The sequence below is a fragment of the Pristis pectinata genome, chromosome 3 (assembly GCF_009764475.1).
Source record: "Pristis pectinata isolate sPriPec2 chromosome 3, sPriPec2.1.pri, whole genome shotgun sequence".
NCBI lineage: Eukaryota > Metazoa > Chordata > Chondrichthyes > Rhinopristiformes > Pristidae > Pristis > Pristis pectinata.
Window position 1 is genome coordinate 8,339,955 of NC_067407.1, and position 18,628 is coordinate 8,358,582.

General features: G+C 44.2%; 1 protein-coding gene across 13 annotated transcripts in view; it reads left to right on the forward strand.

Annotated features, from left to right (window-relative positions):
• The window catches only part of adgrl4 (adhesion G protein-coupled receptor L4), a 196,090-nt gene that overhangs the window by 61,963 nt on the left and 115,499 nt on the right, over window positions 1-18,628 (forward strand). For 3 of the 13 annotated variants that reach the window (XM_052012519.1, XM_052012527.1, XM_052012530.1), the window contains exons 6-12: window positions 159-342; window positions 6,553-6,669; window positions 6,758-6,963; window positions 9,080-9,253; window positions 11,097-11,300; window positions 13,644-13,864; window positions 15,574-15,640. The exons of 4 other annotated variants lie outside the window; for them this stretch is intronic. In XM_052012519.1, the coding sequence (XP_051868479.1) occupies window positions 159-342; window positions 6,553-6,669; window positions 6,758-6,963; window positions 9,080-9,253; window positions 11,097-11,300; window positions 13,644-13,864; window positions 15,574-15,640 (1,173 nt within the window). The remainder of the gene's footprint in view (window positions 1-158; window positions 343-6,552; window positions 6,670-6,757; window positions 6,964-9,079; window positions 9,254-11,096; window positions 11,301-13,643; window positions 13,865-15,573; window positions 15,641-18,628) is intronic. 6 more of the 13 variants (XM_052012532.1, XM_052012528.1, XM_052012524.1 and 3 more) reach the window with 6 other exon arrangements.

Here is an 18,628-nt window from a genome sequence, read left to right on the forward strand (position 1 = left end):
TCTGCAGCTTTTTACATTGCTGAGCATACGAATTGCTGTATCAGACCATGATGCAACCAGTCAGGATACTTTCAACCATACATTGGTGGAAGTTTGTTAGACTGTTCAGTGACATGCTGTCCTATGTTAAAAGTCTAACTAATTTTTGCCCACACTAGGCCATAGTGAAAACAGTGAACAATCTTTTAAAACCAAGCGAGATGACGGTGTGGAATGAAATCCTTGAGGATGAGAGGAAAAAAAGTGCCACCAAGTTGCTGCATACAATGGAAATGTCAGCGATTAGTATCTCACAGCACCTGAAGAGTTCAACAGAGCTGGAATTTAAGGAGAGTGACATTGGTGAGTAGGGTGTCCTGTGCTGTTGACATTTGGTCTGTGAGCCCATCCAACGAAACTGTCGCTGCAGCTCTGTTAAAAGGTTTAAGTACATTGACGCTGCTCTTTTTAAAGTAGTTAACCCTCAAGTAAGCTTCAAAGAATGCTTCAAGTCGGCTGCTGTATTTTTTGTTTCGAGGACAACATTTTTCATGCTGACAGACCCAGCATCTTTAAGAAATAGTGGGCTTTGATCCAACACAGCAATTTTTTTGTAACAAGGATGAAAAGAATTCATTTATTCAGCATCTTTTGGCATTTTAAGATGTTCCAAAACCATTTACTGCCACTAAGGTACTGTTATAGGGAAGGATTTAAGAACAACGGCAGCCAATTCATGAACTGCATAGAGATAATGACCAAGTAAATCTGCTTTTCACAGTGATGTCAGTTGAGGGATAAATGTTGACCAGTATCGTTGTAGGCCCTATACCTTGGGTGGCACAGTGGCGCAGCTAGTAAAGCCACTGCCTCACAGTGTGGGAGACCCAGGTTCAATCCTGACCTCAGATGCTGTTTGTGTGGAGTTTGTATGTCTTCCCTGTGACAGCATGGATTTCCTCCCACATGCCAAAGTTGTGCATGTTAGTAGGTTAATTGGCCACTGTAAATTGCCCCTAGTATGTAAGTGAGTGGTAGAATTTGGTGGGAATGGGGGAGAATAAAATGGGATTAATGAAGGATTAGTGTAGGTGAGAGCTTGATGATTGGTATTGGTATATTATTGTCACTTGTACCGAGGTACAATGAAAAACTTGTCTTGCATACCAATCGTACAGGTCAATTCATTACACAGTGCAGTTACACTGAGTTAGTACATTGAGGTAGTACAGGTAAAAACAATAACAGTACAGAGTAAAGTGTCACAGCTACAGAGAAAGTGCAGTGCATTAAGGTGCAAGGTCACAACAAGGTAGATTGTGAGGTCAGAGTCCATCTCATCATATAAGGGAACCGTTCAATAGTCTTATCACAGTGGGATAGAAGCTGTCCTTGAGCCTGATGGTATGTGCCCTCAGGCTCCTGTATCTTCTGCCTGATGGGAGAGGGGAGAAGAGAGAATGACCCAGGTGGGTGGGGTCCTTAATTATGCTGGCTGCTTCACCAAGGCAGCAAGAGGTAAAGACAGAGTCCAAGGAGGGGAGCTGGTGTCCATGACGCATTGGGCTGTGTCCACAACTCTCTGTAGTTTCTTGCAGTCCTGGGCAGAGCAGTAGCCGTACCAAGCCATGATGCATCCAATAGGATGTCACTCAACCATTTCCCTGTTGTCCTTCCCCAAGTGACAGTCCTACAGTCATAGAGACAGAAATAGGCACCTCAGCACATCCCGTCTGCACCAATCGAGTCTGCGGACTCGATGGGCTGAGGTGCCTGTTTTTGTCTCTGTGATTGTAGGACTGTCACTTGGGGAAGGACTACAGGACAATGCTTGAGTGACATCTAAAAGATGCCACCTCCAATGGCACAGCAGAGACTTTCTCAACAATCCACTGGGCTATCAGCCTGTGCTCATAAAGTGGATGGACCTTGCCTCTCTGAGAACTGTCCTTTAAATTCATTTTTCAGGACGTGGGATTTGTTGGTAAGGCCAACCATTAATTGCCCATCTCTAATTGTCCCTGAGAAGATGGGAATGAACCACCTTCTTGAGTCTCTGGAGTCCTTCTAGTGAAGGTGTCCAAACCTGACGAACCTGAGATTTTTCTCCAGAATAAATTCCCCTTCTTGATTTTCTAAAGTTGTTGTAGTTGGTGGTCACGAGTCTTCCAGAGGCTCTCAGCCTCCTTACCTTTATCCCATCTTCAACACTTGCTTCCAATCTTAAAACTGCTTTCATTAAGATTCCCACCATGGCACGGCAGTGTAGCAGTTAGCGTAACGCTATTACAGCACTAGCAACCCGGGTTCAATTCCAGCCGCTGTCTGTAAGGAGTTTGTACGTTCTCCCTGTGTCTGCGTGGGTTTCGTCCAGGTGCTCCGGTTTCCTCCCACATTCCAAAAGATGAACAGGTTAGGAAGTTGTGGGCGTGCTATGTTGGCACCGGAAGCGTGGCGACACTTGCGGGCTGCCCCCAGCGTATACTCAGTAATGCAAAAAGATGCATTTCACTGTGTGTTTTGATGTACATATGACTAATAAATAAATACCTTATGTCCTTTGATCTAGTGCCAACTATTCCCGACACTTCCATGAAATATCCAGGGATGTTTCCCAATGCTGTACGTGCTTCAAAGGTGCAAGTAGTTGTCCATGTTGAGCTGCATTTGCTGGGAAATGGAACTTGCGAGTATTTAAACATAAAAATCAGGAGGAGGAGGAGGAGTAGGCCACTCGGCCCTTCAAGCCTGCTCCTCCATTCAGTGTTGATCTGATTGTAACCTTAGCTCTGCATTCCCACCTACTGTCTCCCTGCAGTAATCTTTAACTCCCTTACTTATCAAGAACCTGCCTTAAGAATATCCAAAGGTTCTGCTTCCATCACCTTTAAAGGAAAGAGACTTTCTAAGACTCATGACGTTTTGAGAGAAAACATTTGTGCCTCATCTCCCCTTGTTCTGGACTGTCCCACAAGAGGAGGCATCTTCTCCATGTCCATCCTGTGAAGTCCCCTCAGGATGTAAAGTACCCCTCTCACTTCAAAGCAAGCACACCATACCTCTACTTCCTCAGAAGGATAAGGAAATCGGACATATCCCCGATGACCTTCACCAAATTTTACAGATGCACCACAGAAAGCATTTGATCTGGGTGCATCACAGTTTGCTATGGCAACTGCTCTGCCCAAGACTGCAAGAAAATTCAGAGAGTTGTGGACACAGCCCAGTCCATCATGAAAACCAGCCTCCCCTCCATGGACTCTGTCTGCACTTCTCACTGCCTCAGGAGAGCAGCCAACATAAGCAAAGACCCCTCCCACCCCGGTCATTCTCTCTTCTCCCCCTGTCCACCAGGCAGAAGATACAAAAGCTTGAGGACACGTACCACCAGGCTCAAGGACAGCTTCTATCCTGCTGCTATCAAACACTTGAAGGGAACTCTTGGTCTCACAGTCTACCTCGTCATGACCCTTGCACCTTGTTGTCTGCTTGCACTACATTTTTTCCATAACTGTAAATTATATTCTGTACTGTTTTTGTTTTTTTCTTTTGCACTACCTTATTATACTTATGTTCGGAATAATCCGTGAGGATGGCATGCAAAACAAAGCTTTTCACTGTATCTCGGTACATGTGACAATAATAAACTAATTACCAATTCAGCAAATTAGAGTCTAGCCAGTCCAATCTTTCCTCATAAAAGAACCCAACCATTCCATGTTCGACTCGAACTACCTGACCTCCATTACTCTACAAATGGTAGCCAGACCGTCAGCTGTCTGGACCCCAAGCTCCAAAATCTTCAGATCAGATATCAGATATCTTTATTAGTCACATGTACATCGAAACACACAGTGAAATGCATCTTTTGCACGGAGTGTTCTGGGGGCAGCCCGCAAGTGTCGCCACGCTTCCGGCGCCGACATAGCATGCCCACAACTTCCTAACCCGTATGTCTTTGGAACGTGGGAGGAAACCGGAGCACCTGGAGGAAACCCACGCAGTCACACGGGGAGAACATACAAACTCCTTACAGACAGCTGCCGGAATTGAACCTGGGTTGCCGGCGCTGTAATAACGCTATGCTAATCGCTACACTACCGTGCCTGCCCAGTAGTGTACTGAATCTTACCATTTATTCATTCCCTTGCCCCTGTAAGTCATTTTTCTAAACCTCTCTCTTTGAAGAAACTCTGCACTTGTGTGGCTTCCACCAAATTTTGACCGACAATGTTTGCTGCAAAGCACCTTGGGACGTTTTAGTTGAGAAAATTATTTAAATAAGAGTATTTCCAAGAGGGATTCCAAGGGGAATAAAATGCTATTTATACACAAAAAAATGGAAATGCTATTCTGTGGGTGGAGGCTTAGATACATTAAAAAGCAAATATTTTGCTCATAGTTTGAATCAATTAAAGAAATGGATCATGTATTCTCCAAGCACTGCAAACTAACTCTAAACAAACCCAATCGTTTAAAGAGCTAATAAATGAAATAGATGTCAAAGCAAGGAGTGTGGTAAAAAAGCAACAGCAATCTCCAGCAAGAACTGTGAACCAACCACAACTTGCAGACAGTTTGCCATGAGCGCTGTAAGATGTTCAGAATGACCTTCACCTCTTCTCCTCACCAGTGCCCACAAAGGTCCAGCAATTTTCACTGTTTGATGAAATTTAAACTTACCACATAACGATGCAAGGATCCTTTCAATGAACGGATCAGAGACCCTGAAATGACCCTCCACCTCCACAGCCAGAAAGGGAACAATTCAAACTGTGTAGTCTCATCCCTGCAGGTTGTAAATTGCTCCTAGAGGTTTAGAAAACTTTTTTTTAACATTTCTTTCCTGACCCTTTCCCCCCTTTATCCAAACATTCTTTTTCCTCCTGATCTCGTTCTGCTCTAGTTCAACCAACTTTGTCCTCTGTCCGGGTCTTGCTGCACCTGGATGTAGACTTCTTTATTATCTGAGTCATCAGGAATGGCACTGGATGTTGTACCATGACTTATTGTCCCAATCTAGCTGCTGCCAGAACCACTTGCAAGGGCATTTTAAAGGACAGTTAAGAATTGATCACATTTGGTGGGTCTGAGGAGCAGATTTAGTGACACTCAGTAAATGGAGTCCCACAAAGGCCGGGTCAGAGGAGGATAGCAACTTTCCTTCTCTGAAGGAGAGTGACCAATTGGCTTTTCAACCACAAGCCCATGAATTCATGGTCACCATTTCTGAGACTGGCTTTTTAATTCCTTGAAATTAAACTCCCTAGTTGCCTTGGAATTCAAGTTCATGTCAATTGCTCAGGCCTCTGGATGACAGTCCAGTGACTTACCACCATACACAGTTGCGACTAATGACAGACAATCATCCTCTTGAAGTGTGAGGATGCAGTGGAGCTAAGAGACAATAAAGACTTCAGATGCTGGTACCTGGAACAAAAAAGCAGAACGCTGGAAGAACTCAGTGGGTCAAGCAGCATCTGTGGAGGTAAAAAGTGTACGTCAACATTTCAGGTCGAGATCTTGCATCAGGATTGAGAGGGAAGAGGAAAGATACCCAACATGAAGCAGTACAAGGGAGGGGTGGGATAGAGGCTGGTAGGTGATAGGTGGAATCAGATTAGGTGGGATGGGGGTGGAAATGATGGGTGGACAGAACCAAGTGAGAGACAGGAAGAGGAAAGGGGATGGAAAAGGAGAACAAACAAACCAGAAGCTGTAGGAACTTGGCAGGTCAGGCAGCCTCTGTGGAAGGAAATGGACAGTCGAAGTTTCGGGTTGAGACGCCAACTGAGGCATCTTGACCCAAAACACTGACTGTCCATTTCCTTCCACAGATGCTGCCTGACCCACTGAGTTCATCCAACATTTTGTTTGCCGCTCCAGGTTCCAACATCTGCAGTCTCGTGTGTCTCCGAAAGGGAGAAGAAACCGAGGTGGACAGGCAAGTGTGAGTGGGTTACCTGATATTGATAAGATAAGATATCTTTATTAGTCACATGTACATTGAAACACACAGTGAAATACATCTTTTGCGTAGAGTGTTCTGGGGGCAGCCCGCAAGTGTCACCACGCTTCTGGTGCCAACATAACACGCCCACAACTTCCTAACCCGTACGTCTTTGGAATGTGGGAGGAAACCGGAGCACCTGGAGGAAACCCACGCAGACAAGGGGAGAACGTATAAACTCCTTACAGACAGCAGCCGGAATTGAACCTGGGTTGCCTGCGCTGTAATAACGTTACGCTAACCGCTACACTACCGTGCCTGCATTGGAGGTAACGTGACACAAATGAAGGAGAGGATGAGGGAGAGTGAAACCTAATGATGTTATTCCATTGACCATCTTGACACTGTGCCAAGCTAGTAAAGGCGAACTGTCAGAAAATGCAAAACATGCACAACTTTCAACAGCTTCTGCTATAGTTTGCTAAAAAATATTTTTCTTTAAATTCAGCATTGGTCCCTTCATTTTGCTGATGGGTGTACGATGTATATTTATATTTAGAAGTGTCTGAGCAGGCAGAGCTAGCAACTTATGACTTATTAATAACGTTTTCCTGCTTCCACAGCCCTCAAACTGTACACTTTTGATCTCAGCCAAGATGAGCAACCTCAACCTCAAGCAAATTTGGAAGAAAATCATATAAGTATTTCTCGACGTAAGGATGATAGGGCCAGCTCTAATGGTAGGCAAACTCTAGGGGATGGATTGAGTGTGATTCCATGTCTTGCTTGTCAGTGATGCCCACTGAAAATGTTTCTGTGTATCATTAGGGACTGTTGCAATCATTTTCCTTCAGTATAATAGTATTGGCTTGCTGCTCGAACCCTCCAACAGCTCACAGGAGAGGGAAGTCAATGGGACGGCGCTACAGAAAGAGTATACCGTGAATTCGCCCATCATTGCAGCAGCTGTCAGAGCCAACCCTCCAACACTGTACCTTATGGACCACGTAACATTCACAATGAGGCACTTAAAGGTCAGTGTCTGTACCTGTAGTGGGGACAAAGAGAATTGCTGCATCCAGTGTTGGAAAGTTTTGTAAACAGGGAACTGGGAAGAGAGGACACAAGCTCAGAAAATGCTGGAAAGGCTCAGCAGATCTGGCAACGTGTGTGGAAAGAGAAACAGAGTTAATGTTTCAGGTTGAAGACCCTTCTGTTTCTCTCTCCACAGATGCTGCCTGACCTACTGAGTGTTTCCAACATTTGTTTTTATAGCACATTTCTCCAGCATCCGCAGTTATTTAAGATTTTCTCCTCAGTTGTTGGGAGATCTGAAAGAACACTTGCCATACAGCTAAATTAATGGTACTTGGAAAATATAATTAATGTGTTTGAAAATTTCATATAACCCCAATAGAACGTCAGAGAATAAAGTTAGTGCTGAGTGAAGTTTGCAACCACAGGGTGGAATATTGAGATCCAAAGAGTTTGCTGAGCTTATTCAGGATGGAATAGACAGTTCAGTCACTCTGGGATAACAAGGAAATGAGCCAGACAGCCCTGATCACCACAAGAACACACTTACAATCCCACCTCTGTGTCCTCACCCACAGTTTCAACAGCGTCCTTAATCCTTGCTTTCTGTTACATGACTTATGGAATACAAAGTGAATAAATAATTTAACTAATAAATATTTGATAGGCAAGGAGACCTACTTGATAAATGTGCTTGCTTTGGTTTGATTATGGAATTTTTAATCACTGGAAGTAATTTATTTGTTAAATGACATACAGACAAGGAGGCTTTTAAACAGGTGGTAATTTTCATATCAGCAATTAATGGATTTGACCCTCTTGTACTTCCTGAGCTGTTCTTGAACTGGATCATGGAGTCCAAGCCTACTTCACAGACTTGCTATCAGTGATGCCCACTAGGGACCCTCCCAAACTGAGAGATGCCCCGCAAGGTGAACTGGGTTCCAAGCAGCAACCAGGCCTCTGGAGGTGTATCCTGAGACCCCTGCAACACTCCAAGGGCCCTTCGCACCTTGCCAGCCGTCAAAGACTTGAGATGATTTTTCAACGTCTCTTATAGAAACATGTATAAACTCCTCAAATTAAGCAAAATCGAACTTTAAAAATGAAATTAAAACAAATATTAACAAATAATTTAAAACATTAAAAATAAAATTAAAAACACACTTGTTTACTGATTCCCACAGGGGTGACTACACCTAACACCTCGCAATGAATGGAGAGACCACTAATAAGGCTCCCCTTCCTGGGATAGGACTACAACATAGAACATAGAACACAGAAAACCTACAGCGCAATTCAGGCCCTTCAGCCCACAAAGCTGTGCCGAACATATCCCTACCTTAGGGACTTAGGGTTAGATACAAAGTTCCCTCACGTCAGTGAGTCACTAGTCCAGCACAGGATTCGGTTATGGACCAAGAGGTCAGCTGTGTTGACAACTGAGGCCCAAAGGGCTGAGAGCTGGTCACTATTGTGTTCAAGTTTGGTCATCCCGTTATAGGAAATACATCATTAAACTGGAAAGAACACAGAGAAGATTTACGAGGATTCTATCAGGACTCGAGGATCTGAGTTATAGGGAGAGGTTGGACAGGCTAGGACATTATTCCTTGGAATGTAGGAATTTGAGGGGCGACTTTATAGAGGTGCATAAAACCATGAGGGGCATAGAGGGGGTGAATGCGCACTGTCTTTTTCCCAGGGAAGGGGAACTAAAAACTAGAGGACATGAGTTTAATGTGAGAGGGGAAAGATTTAAAAGGGACCTGGGGGAAACCCCTACACATAGAGGGTGGTGCATTCATGGAATGAGCTGCCAGAGGAAGTGGTTGAGGCAGTACAATAATAAGATTTAAAAGATATTTGGATAAATGGATAGGAGGGGTTTAGAGGGATATGGGCCAAACACGGGCCAATGCGACTAGGTTGGTGGGCACCAAGGTTGGCATGGATAAGTTGGGCCGAAGGGCCTGTTTCCGTGCTGTATGACTCTATTATATATCATTCGGGTAAGAACAATATGGCCCCTTGTTCACAGGACATGGGGAACTTATCAGGATCCTTACACCGAGCTGAACAACTTGGTCTCTTTTCATTCTATCTCTACTTTAGCCTCTGAAGGAGAAGAAATCTGTCTGTGTGTTCTGGAATTACTCCATTCTCAGCATGGAGGGGGAGTGGGACACTAGAGGGTGCGAGAGTCTCTATTTCAATGCCACACATACCACCTGCCGGTGTAATCACCTGACCAACTTTGCGGTCCTGATGTCATCTTCCCAGATCAGGGTAAGTAGCAGAGACTTGCACTGATGTTGTAAACTCAGATATGTACTGGTGATTAAAACACACACACGTTGCTTCTCCACAGAAAGGAACCACTGAGCTGTTTCTCCTATTCCTCAGCTTTCTCCCCAAAATGTTGTAAATTAGCCCCCCCCTCCTCCCCCCGACATACACATGTGCAATTGCTAGTTTGCAAGGACTCATCCTCCCCAAGACTGCCAAAGAGCCCTCTGTTTCAATGAATTACCCTTAATTCCTCTTCGGTTCTTTTATATCTATGACTGGCAATCATGAACCCACATAGAATCATACAGTAATTTGGTAAGTTGGTTTATTATTGTCACTTGTACCGAGGTACAGTGAAAAACTTAGTTTTGCATGCCATCCTTACAGATCATTTCATCACATCAGTACATTGAGGAAGCACAAGGGAAAAGCAATAACAGAACGCAGAATAAAGTGTTACAGTTCCAGAGAAAGCGCAGTGCAGGTGGACAATAAGGTGCAAGGCCATAACCAGGTAGATTGTGAGGTCAAGAGTCCATCTTATTGTACTAGGAAACCGTTCAATCATCTTCTAACGGCAGGATAGAAGCTGTCCCTGTGGTCATAATGTCAGAGTACTACAGCATGGAAACAGGCCCTTCAGCCCATCTGGTCCACGCCGACCATGGTGCCCACCAAGCTAGCCCCATTTGGCCCATATCCCTCTAATCCTTTCCAATCCATGTACTTTTCCAAATGTCTCTTAACCGTTGTTATTGTACCTGCCTCAACTACTTTCTCTGGCAGCTCGTTCCATATACGCACCACCCTCTGTACGAAGAAGTTGCCCCTCAGGTTCCTTTTAAATTTTTCACCTTTCACCTTAAACCTCTGCCCTCTAGATTTTAGTTCTCCTTCCTTAGGAAAAAGACTATGTGTGTTCACCCTATCTATACCCCTCATGATTTTATGCACCTCTATAAAGTCACCTCTCAATCTCCTATGTTCCAAGGAATAAAGACCTAGCCTGCCCAACCTCTTCCTATAACTCAGGCCCTCGAGTCCTGGCAGCATCCTTGTAAATCTTCTCTACATCAAAGGAAATAGCTTCCCCCTGTGTACACTAATCACATCCCGTCATTACCTTGAATCTTTCTGTTGGGTTTCCACTCTACCCCTGTGTGCAAACAATTTCAATATGCTCAATGTAATTCAGCCAACCTTGTATCTTTTCCAGTCCTGATGAAGGGTCTCGACCCGAAACATCAACTGTTGATTTCCCTCCATAGATTCTGCCTGACCCGCTGAGTTCCTCCATCATCTTGTGTGTTACTCCAGATCGACAGTCTATCTTGTGTTAGCTCTCCAATATATCTACACGCCTCCATCACACAGTTTTCATTTTGTCCAAAAGTATGCTTTATTTCATAAAATATACCGCTTTACAATACAGGACATAATATTGTCTTCATCTACAGTACCAAGCATATCATTACATTCATTTACAATAGTCAACATTTCACTATCATCACACCCACAAATATTCTACCAGTGAAACATTTGCAAGGTTGTAACATGGACACCGGCCAGCTCCATCCCACTACCTGAACCACACTGTTTTCACTTCTTTATTCTCCTCGAAGACAGACCTCAGACTCTAACCCATTGCCAATCTTTTGGTCACTTCACGTTATTTGAGTTAATGTCAAATTATAGTCGATGATCACTTGCGTGAAGCGTCCCTCGGCAAGTTCTGTTATGTTGGAGACCTTGTACAAGTGTCAGTTGTTGCTGTTTGTCTCATCTGCATTTTACAGACAGAAACCAAATCTTAAGGCTCTTGACACTTACTCCCTTGCAGGAAGTTCTACATAATAATATCCTGACTCGGATCACCCAGCTGGGGATTATCGTGTCCTTGATCTGCCTGTCAATGTGCATCTTTACCTTCTGTTTCTTCAGTGAGATTCAGAGCACCAGAACAACCATTCACAAGAACCTCTGCTTCAGCCTCTTTATTGCAGAGCTGTTGTTCCTTACTGGGATTAACATGAACAGCAATAAGGTAAACAGTGCAAATTAATGTCAACTCCACTAACACCCTCAACCTCCCACAGCAAGGATGCGTCCAAACCATTAAACTATTTCATTCAATGGTACCAATAAACTTGTCCTGAACTATTGTTATAAATTCAGAGCCAATAACTTGCCATCAGCTCCGCAGAAAGCATTAGTGAGAGCAAAGTTTGAATATGTTTCTTTTGTCAAACTACAGCCAGTCAAAGATTCCAGGGTGTTATCCCAGAACCAACCCCGTCCCTCGTGCCTTTGGTTACCTTCTGGGTCCTTTCATGAGGCTTGACATGAGCTCGTCTCTTATGATAAGGATCTGTGTGTTAATGCGGCTTGGATGGGTTTGCTGGCATGATGAGATGTTATAAGACTTGTAACAAAATGGGAGTAGTGCAGGATTAGTGTAAGTGGGTGCTTGATGGTCAGTGCAGACTTAGTGAGCCAACAGACCCACTTCAGTGCTGCATGAAGCTATGACTAAAAGCAGACACATAGAGTTAGGTCTGAGACCAGCCTCAATCTCATTGAACAGCAAGAGGGGTAAAATGGTCTACCCAGCTGTCTCTAATTTAACTATTCAACATAAGGTATCTATAGTTTATCCTGCCCTCGCACTGCTGACCCTCAGAAGCAGATTTAAGGCCAAGCCATCCACAGTGAAGGAATTACAGATGTGTGTCCAACTCCATTATCCCCATACTGCAGTTACTCTTGTTTTCAATCAACCAAGAAAAACTAAACACCAGCACCATGTCGCCAATTGCATCAAGAGCAGATTGTTTTGCTGTGATACCTCCTTGATATTTATGGACCAGGCATTGAGCTAGTTGAATATGGTTTGTCCTATATGGGCCCCATTGCAGATTGGAGAGGTATTATTTGTGTGCTCACCATCTGCATCCCCCATGGCGTGTGTGACTCAAGGCTTGGGCCATCTTGACCTTTGAGACAAATGACCATTCAATGAGATTGTGGCTGATCCTGTACCTCGCCCACTTCAAGTTCAAGATCATTGTCATAGGCATCCATACAAATGCCATGAAAGTTAGCTATTTGCATCAGCAGCACGGTACATTATAAGACGAAGACAAGGATAAATTAACGTATCTGCCTGGATTAGAGGGCATGTGCTATCAGGAAAGGCTGGACAAACTTGGTCTCTTCTCTTTGGAGCGGCAGAAGTTGAGGGGTGATATGTTGGAAATGTATAAAATTATGAAGGGCATAGATAGGGCGGACAAGCAATATCTTTTTCCCATTATTGAGCGATCCAATACCAGAGGACATGCATTTAAGGTGAGAGGGGGTAGGTTCAGAACAGACATGACGGGTACATTTTTTACTGAGAGAGTGGTGGATGCCTGGAATGCATTGCGTGATAGGGTGGTGGAGGAAAATTCACTGGGGGCTTTTAAGAAGGGCTTGGATGGGCACATGAATGAGAGGAAAATAGAGGGATATGGGCATTCTGTAGGTAGGAGAGAACAGCTATGTCAGCACAACATTGTGGGCCGAAGGGCCTGTTCTGTGCTGTACTGTTCTATGTTCTTAAACCTAAACTAACATAAATTATACATAATTATACTTTGCCAACTGAATCCCCTCAACGCTTTATCCCTTGGGTCCAACAGACCAACCTTAAGCTTCAGTACACTTGACCGACCATCCACAACACTCTGGGATCAAGAATTCCAGAGATCTCTGGTTATAAACTAGGGTTTAAAGTTGCCAAAAACCAAAGCAGAAGGTCAAAGCCATCGACCTACTCTGTTGGACCTTTCATGAACGTTTGTCGTGGAAGTTTCATTGGGGTTGAGGTCACGTTGATAAAGGTTAAGCTCAAGAATCCAAAGGCTTTCTTACTGCTGATTAAAGCAGTGTCAGATTTACATTGCATTTACTTGGATAATCAATGGAATGTAATTCAGATCTCCTTGGGAACTCAAGGTTATATTTTGAATGGGCCAGCAAAAGCTGTGAGATAATTCTTTTTGAAGATATTGATGCAATGTAACAATTAGCTAATTATAAAAGGAGAAAATGCTGGCAATACTCAGCAGATCAGGTAGCACGTGTGGAGACAGAAACAGAGTTAAACCTTTAGGTTGACGGCCTTTCAACAGAATTGTTCTGATGAGAGATCATTGACCTGAAACTTTACCTCTGTGCACCTCTCCACTCTGACCTGCCGGGTGTTTCCAATATTCTCTGCTTTTATTTTAGATTTCCAGAATCTCCCAGGTTTTAGGTTTTGAGAAATGTGGCGATCATTATCAAGGAGCAACGTTGTGTCTACTCTCTGAACCATCACCCCATCCTACCCCACCTCCTGCAGCTCCTCTGTTCCATCGTGGCTGGACTACTTCATTACTTTTTCCTGGCTGCCTTTGCCTGGATGTGCATTGAGGGCATTCACCTGTACCTCATTGTGGTTGGGGTCATCTATAACAAAGGGTTCCTGCACAGAAACTTCTACATCTTCGGCTACGGCAGCCCTTCCGTTGTCGTAGGGATCTCAGCACTGCTCGGCTACAAGTATTACGGCACCGATAAGATGTAAGTACCTTGTGGGACTGCCTCAGCAACAGCCAATAACATTGAGTGCCGTGAACTTGGTAAAACATTTTGCATGATAACACTGTTTCTGTGCATTTCTTTGCTAAAATCAAGAACTAGAGGGTATAGGTTTAAGGTGAGAGGGGAAAGATTTAATAGGAACTTGAGGGCCAACCTTTTTTTATATATACACAGGGAGTGTGGAATGAGCTGCCAGAGGAAATGGTTGAGGCTGGTACAAAAATAACTTTTAAAAGACAGTTGGACACAGGTAAATGGATTGGAAAGGTTTAGAAGGTCATAGGCCAAATGCTGGCAAATGGCACTATCTTGGATTGGGCATCTTGGTCAGCATGGACCAGTTGGGCCGAAGGGCCTGTTTCTGTGCTGTATAACTCTGCTAGAGGACGTGGCTCAAAGGAGGTAGCTTTTCAGTAGGGTCTTTATCAAGAAGAGAGAGAGGTGAAGAGGTGGAGAGGTTTAGGGAGGGGACTCCAGAGTTTGGAACCCAGGCAATCAGTGGTAAAAAGGAGCAAGTGAAGGATGAGCTCTAAGAGTTGTAGAGCTGGAGGAGATTACAGATACAAATGGGTTAAATACCTGGGTACAAATTTTAAAATCAATGAAATGAGGCAGGGTGCCAGTGTAGGCCCTTTTAAGACCTGCTACTTACCTTACACCTGTGTATGATCTCACAAAGAGATAGCTCCTGCTTTAAACTGTAGAGAAAATAGCTGGGGTTATGAACAAGGCTGTGGGTTTGCCATCACTTTTTTGTGATGCTTCCCTGGCTGAATTTCAATATGGATGAAGGGTAGCAGGTCAATTCTGGAAGCCCTTTTTATGGAAGGAATGAGCAGGACCTAGAAGGGATTGAAGGAGAGAGATGGAAGGAATAAATCCCTTAAAATCCGTTTGCAAAGAGTTGGTTGATAAGGTTAAAAAGGACGACAATTCTACATGATTGAACTAAGATGCATCAAATCTGTACGAGCATGTGCATATGTAGGCGATAGGATTGGGCTTGATACCTCAAGCACTTGTTTTCTGAAGCCCTGTGTGAGGACACATGCAGGAGATCAAGGATTGCTCCTATCTTCACCACCATAGATGGGTGTCTGACCAGCCCGTGGCTGGGAGTCCCACAACACGAGAAGAAGCTGGAAGTTGTTCTCCTTGGAGATATGATAGAGGTGTGCCAGATCATAACAAATGTCGTGAAGGAAAATAGAGAAAATATTCCCATTACCGCTTGGTTCAAGGATCAGGCAGGTAGGTTTAAAGCTATGGGGAAAAGAATTGGGAGCAGATGCTAAGAAACACATGGTGGTGATGGTCCGTAAGGGTCGTGGAGATACTCAGAACCATCAAAAGGCAATTGGAAAATAACTCGCAAGGGAATGGCAAAACAGCCGTGGAATGGGACAGACTGGATTGCCCAGCAACGAGCTGGCATGGTCTCAATGGGCCAAATGGTCTCTTTCCATGTCTTAATGATTCCACGCTTCTATAATTCTGTCAACGCAATGAGGTTAAAGCTCCACTGGAAGTGGAAACTGGCTGAATGATCTCAACCGCTTTCAGGAGAGACGAGAGTGGGGGGAGGGGGCGGGAGGTGTGCTGGTGAGGAGAATGTTGGCCTCTGTGGAGAAGGAAATAGTTGGGGTTATTTTCTCACGGCTTATTTTCTCAACCTTTTTACCCTACAGCTGCTGGCTCAGCACAGAAAACAACTTTATATGGAGCTTCATTGGCCCGGCATGTTTAATCATTTTAGTAAGTTTGAACTTTTCGAAACATATGCTGAAGTTTTATAAAATCCTTAACTTGTATTCCAATTTTCACAGGAAGGGCATCCCATCTCTGCAGTGTGTCAGTCAGGATTTCCAACTTCAATAGAAAATAAAATTAATTATTTCATATTTCCTCAAGACATTTCAACCCATCAAATCTACACTGGATCACAGAGAAATAATTCTCTTCTTATTTCCTAGCAACCTATTCTCTCTCACATGCCCACTGATTCTATTACTACTCAGCAACACTGGGTGAATTTACAATGACCAGTTAACCTACCAGCGTATCTTTGGGACTTGGGAGGAAACCAAAACATCCGGGGGAAATTCACATCGTCATAGGGAGAACGTGCAAACCCCGCACAGACAGCTCTAGCTGTGAGGCAGCTGTGCTAACAGCTGCACCAGTGTGCCACTCTTCAAGAGAGAAATTCATCTTGGGCTGCTGCTAAATATGGACAAGAGAATTACCCATCAACTGGACTCACCACTTAATCAATCCCATTGAGGTCAATGGATGGACTGCAGTCAGACTCAAACCTTGCACTGCATCTATGGTGGGACTTATATTTTATGGCTCTGCTAGTCCAATCATCTTATCTCAGGTGTAGTCCATGACTCGTGACTCAGCCTCAGACGGTGGATCCTGTCACACAGCCCCTGAACCACCCTGATGGCCTTTTGACAGCTTGCCATCTGCAAAAGCCTTTGAACAGTTTTAAATGTCTTTGATCAGATGGATATAACTAATTATTTGAAGAAAGATTACTGAAAGTACTTCTAAGTACTTAATTACAAAGCAAAGAACCATAGAAATTAATTAATGAAAATTACGGTTACATAAAATACCTTTAGAGTTCAGAGTTAGCAATGGGCAAGCATGGTAGTGCAGCAGTTAGCGTAACGCTATTACAGTGCCAACGACCCAGGTTCAATTCTGGCCGCTGTCTGTAAGGAGTTTGTACGTTCTCCCTGTGTCTGTGTGGGTTTCCTCCGGGTGCTCTGGTTTCCTTCCACATTCCAAAGACGTACGGGTTAGGAAGTTGTGGGCATGCTATGTTGGCGCTGGAAGCGTGGCGACACTTGTGGGCTGCCCCCAGAACACTCTATGCAAAAGATGCATTTCACTGTGTGTTTCGATGTACATGTGACTAAAAAAAATCTTATCTTATCTTAATACCTCTTAAATCAATCCTTTAAAATGGAGGGTTATGTGGGAGGGAAGGGTTAGGTAGATCTTAGAACAGGATAAAATGTCGGCACAACATCATGGGCCAAAGGGCCTGTACTGAGCTGTAATGTTCTATGTTCTATGAATGGGGTCCCACTAGATATGCCAACCATCCCTGCCATCAGGCTGAGGGACTGGATCTGAAGTGACGAGTCAAGTGACGAAATGGGAACACACAGGGATCTGACCTCCAGCTCGCCCCTGACTTCCACGGTACAATCTGCCAGCACCAATGGTCGGAACAAAAGAACGTTTGAATTAGAAGACCCTTGGAGCCTGCTCCACCATTCATCAAGATGAAACATGATCTATCAGTTCTCCTACACAATCCCCACACCCCTTCATTTCCTTGATGCAAGCTGATGCATGCAGTGCAGAGAAGCTGGACGTTCACCATAGAAATGCCCGCAGAAAATCAGAAAGCCCTGGCCCAATGAGTGCTTAGGAATTCATCCACTGAAATCTGGAGGCAAACAGCAATGAGCTACTATACTCATGAGTTACAGTTACCAGCTCGAGATGAATTTCAAAGTGTATGACCAGAAGCTGATACGATGAGGGGTTTAGAGTTAGCAATCAAATACAAACATTTCCCCTGAGATCAAAGACCCAAGACGGAACTACAACTGAGAACATTGACCCTTTGTAAGTTGAATCATTGGCGCTGTCTCCTCATCTCACTCTCTCTGATTTATGGACCTGTATGTGAAGAATCAATTGTGGATGATCAGGAGGTTTAATAAGAAAGTAGAAATCAAAAACAACACAAGTGATAGTAGGGTGACAATGTGTTCCTTTATTTGGCCGATAAGTAATCAGTTTATTATTGTCAAATATACCGAGAGACAGTGAAAAGCTTTTGTATATGTACCCTCCCGACAGATCATTCCATACATAAGTACATTGAGGTTGTACAGAAGGAAAAGCAATAACAGAATGCAGAATATAGAGTTACAGTTACAGGGAAAGTGCAGTGCAGGCAGACAAATAAGGTACAAGGGCCACGACGAGGTAGACTGGGAGATCAAGAGGTCATATTTATCGTACAAGAGGTCTGTTCAAGAGTCTGATAACAGCGGGATAGAAGCTGTCCTTGAGCCTGGTGGCACATGTTCTCAAGCTTTTGTATCTTTTGCCCGATGGAAGGGGCAGAAAAGAGAATGACCAGGGTGGGAGGGGTCCTTGATTACGTCGGCTGCTTTCTGGTGGTGGTGGGAGGTGTAGAGGGAGTCAGTGGAGGAGACACTGGTTTTTGTGACAGACTGGGCTGCGTTCACAACTCTCTGCAATTTCTTGCGATCTTGGGCAGAACAGTTGCCGTACCAAGCAGTAAGGCATCCGGATAGGATGCTTTCTATGGTGCATCTGTAAAAATTGGTGAGAGTCATTGGGGACATGCCAAATTTCCCTAGTCTTCTGAGGAAGTAGAGGCACTGGTGAGCTTTCTTGGCCATAGTGTCTACGTGGTTGGACCAGGACAAGCTATTGGTGATAATTACATCTATGAACTTGAAGCTCTCAGTCATCTCCACCTCAGCACCATTGACACAGACAAGGGCATGTACCCTGCCCCGCTTCCCGAAGTCAATGACCAGCTCTTTTGTTTTGCTGATATTGAGGGAGAGGTTGTGGTCTTGGCACCATGCCACTAGGCTTTCTATCTCCTTCCTGTAGTCCATCTCGTCACTGTTGAGATCCAGCCCAATAATGGTATCATCTGCAAACTTGTAGATGGAG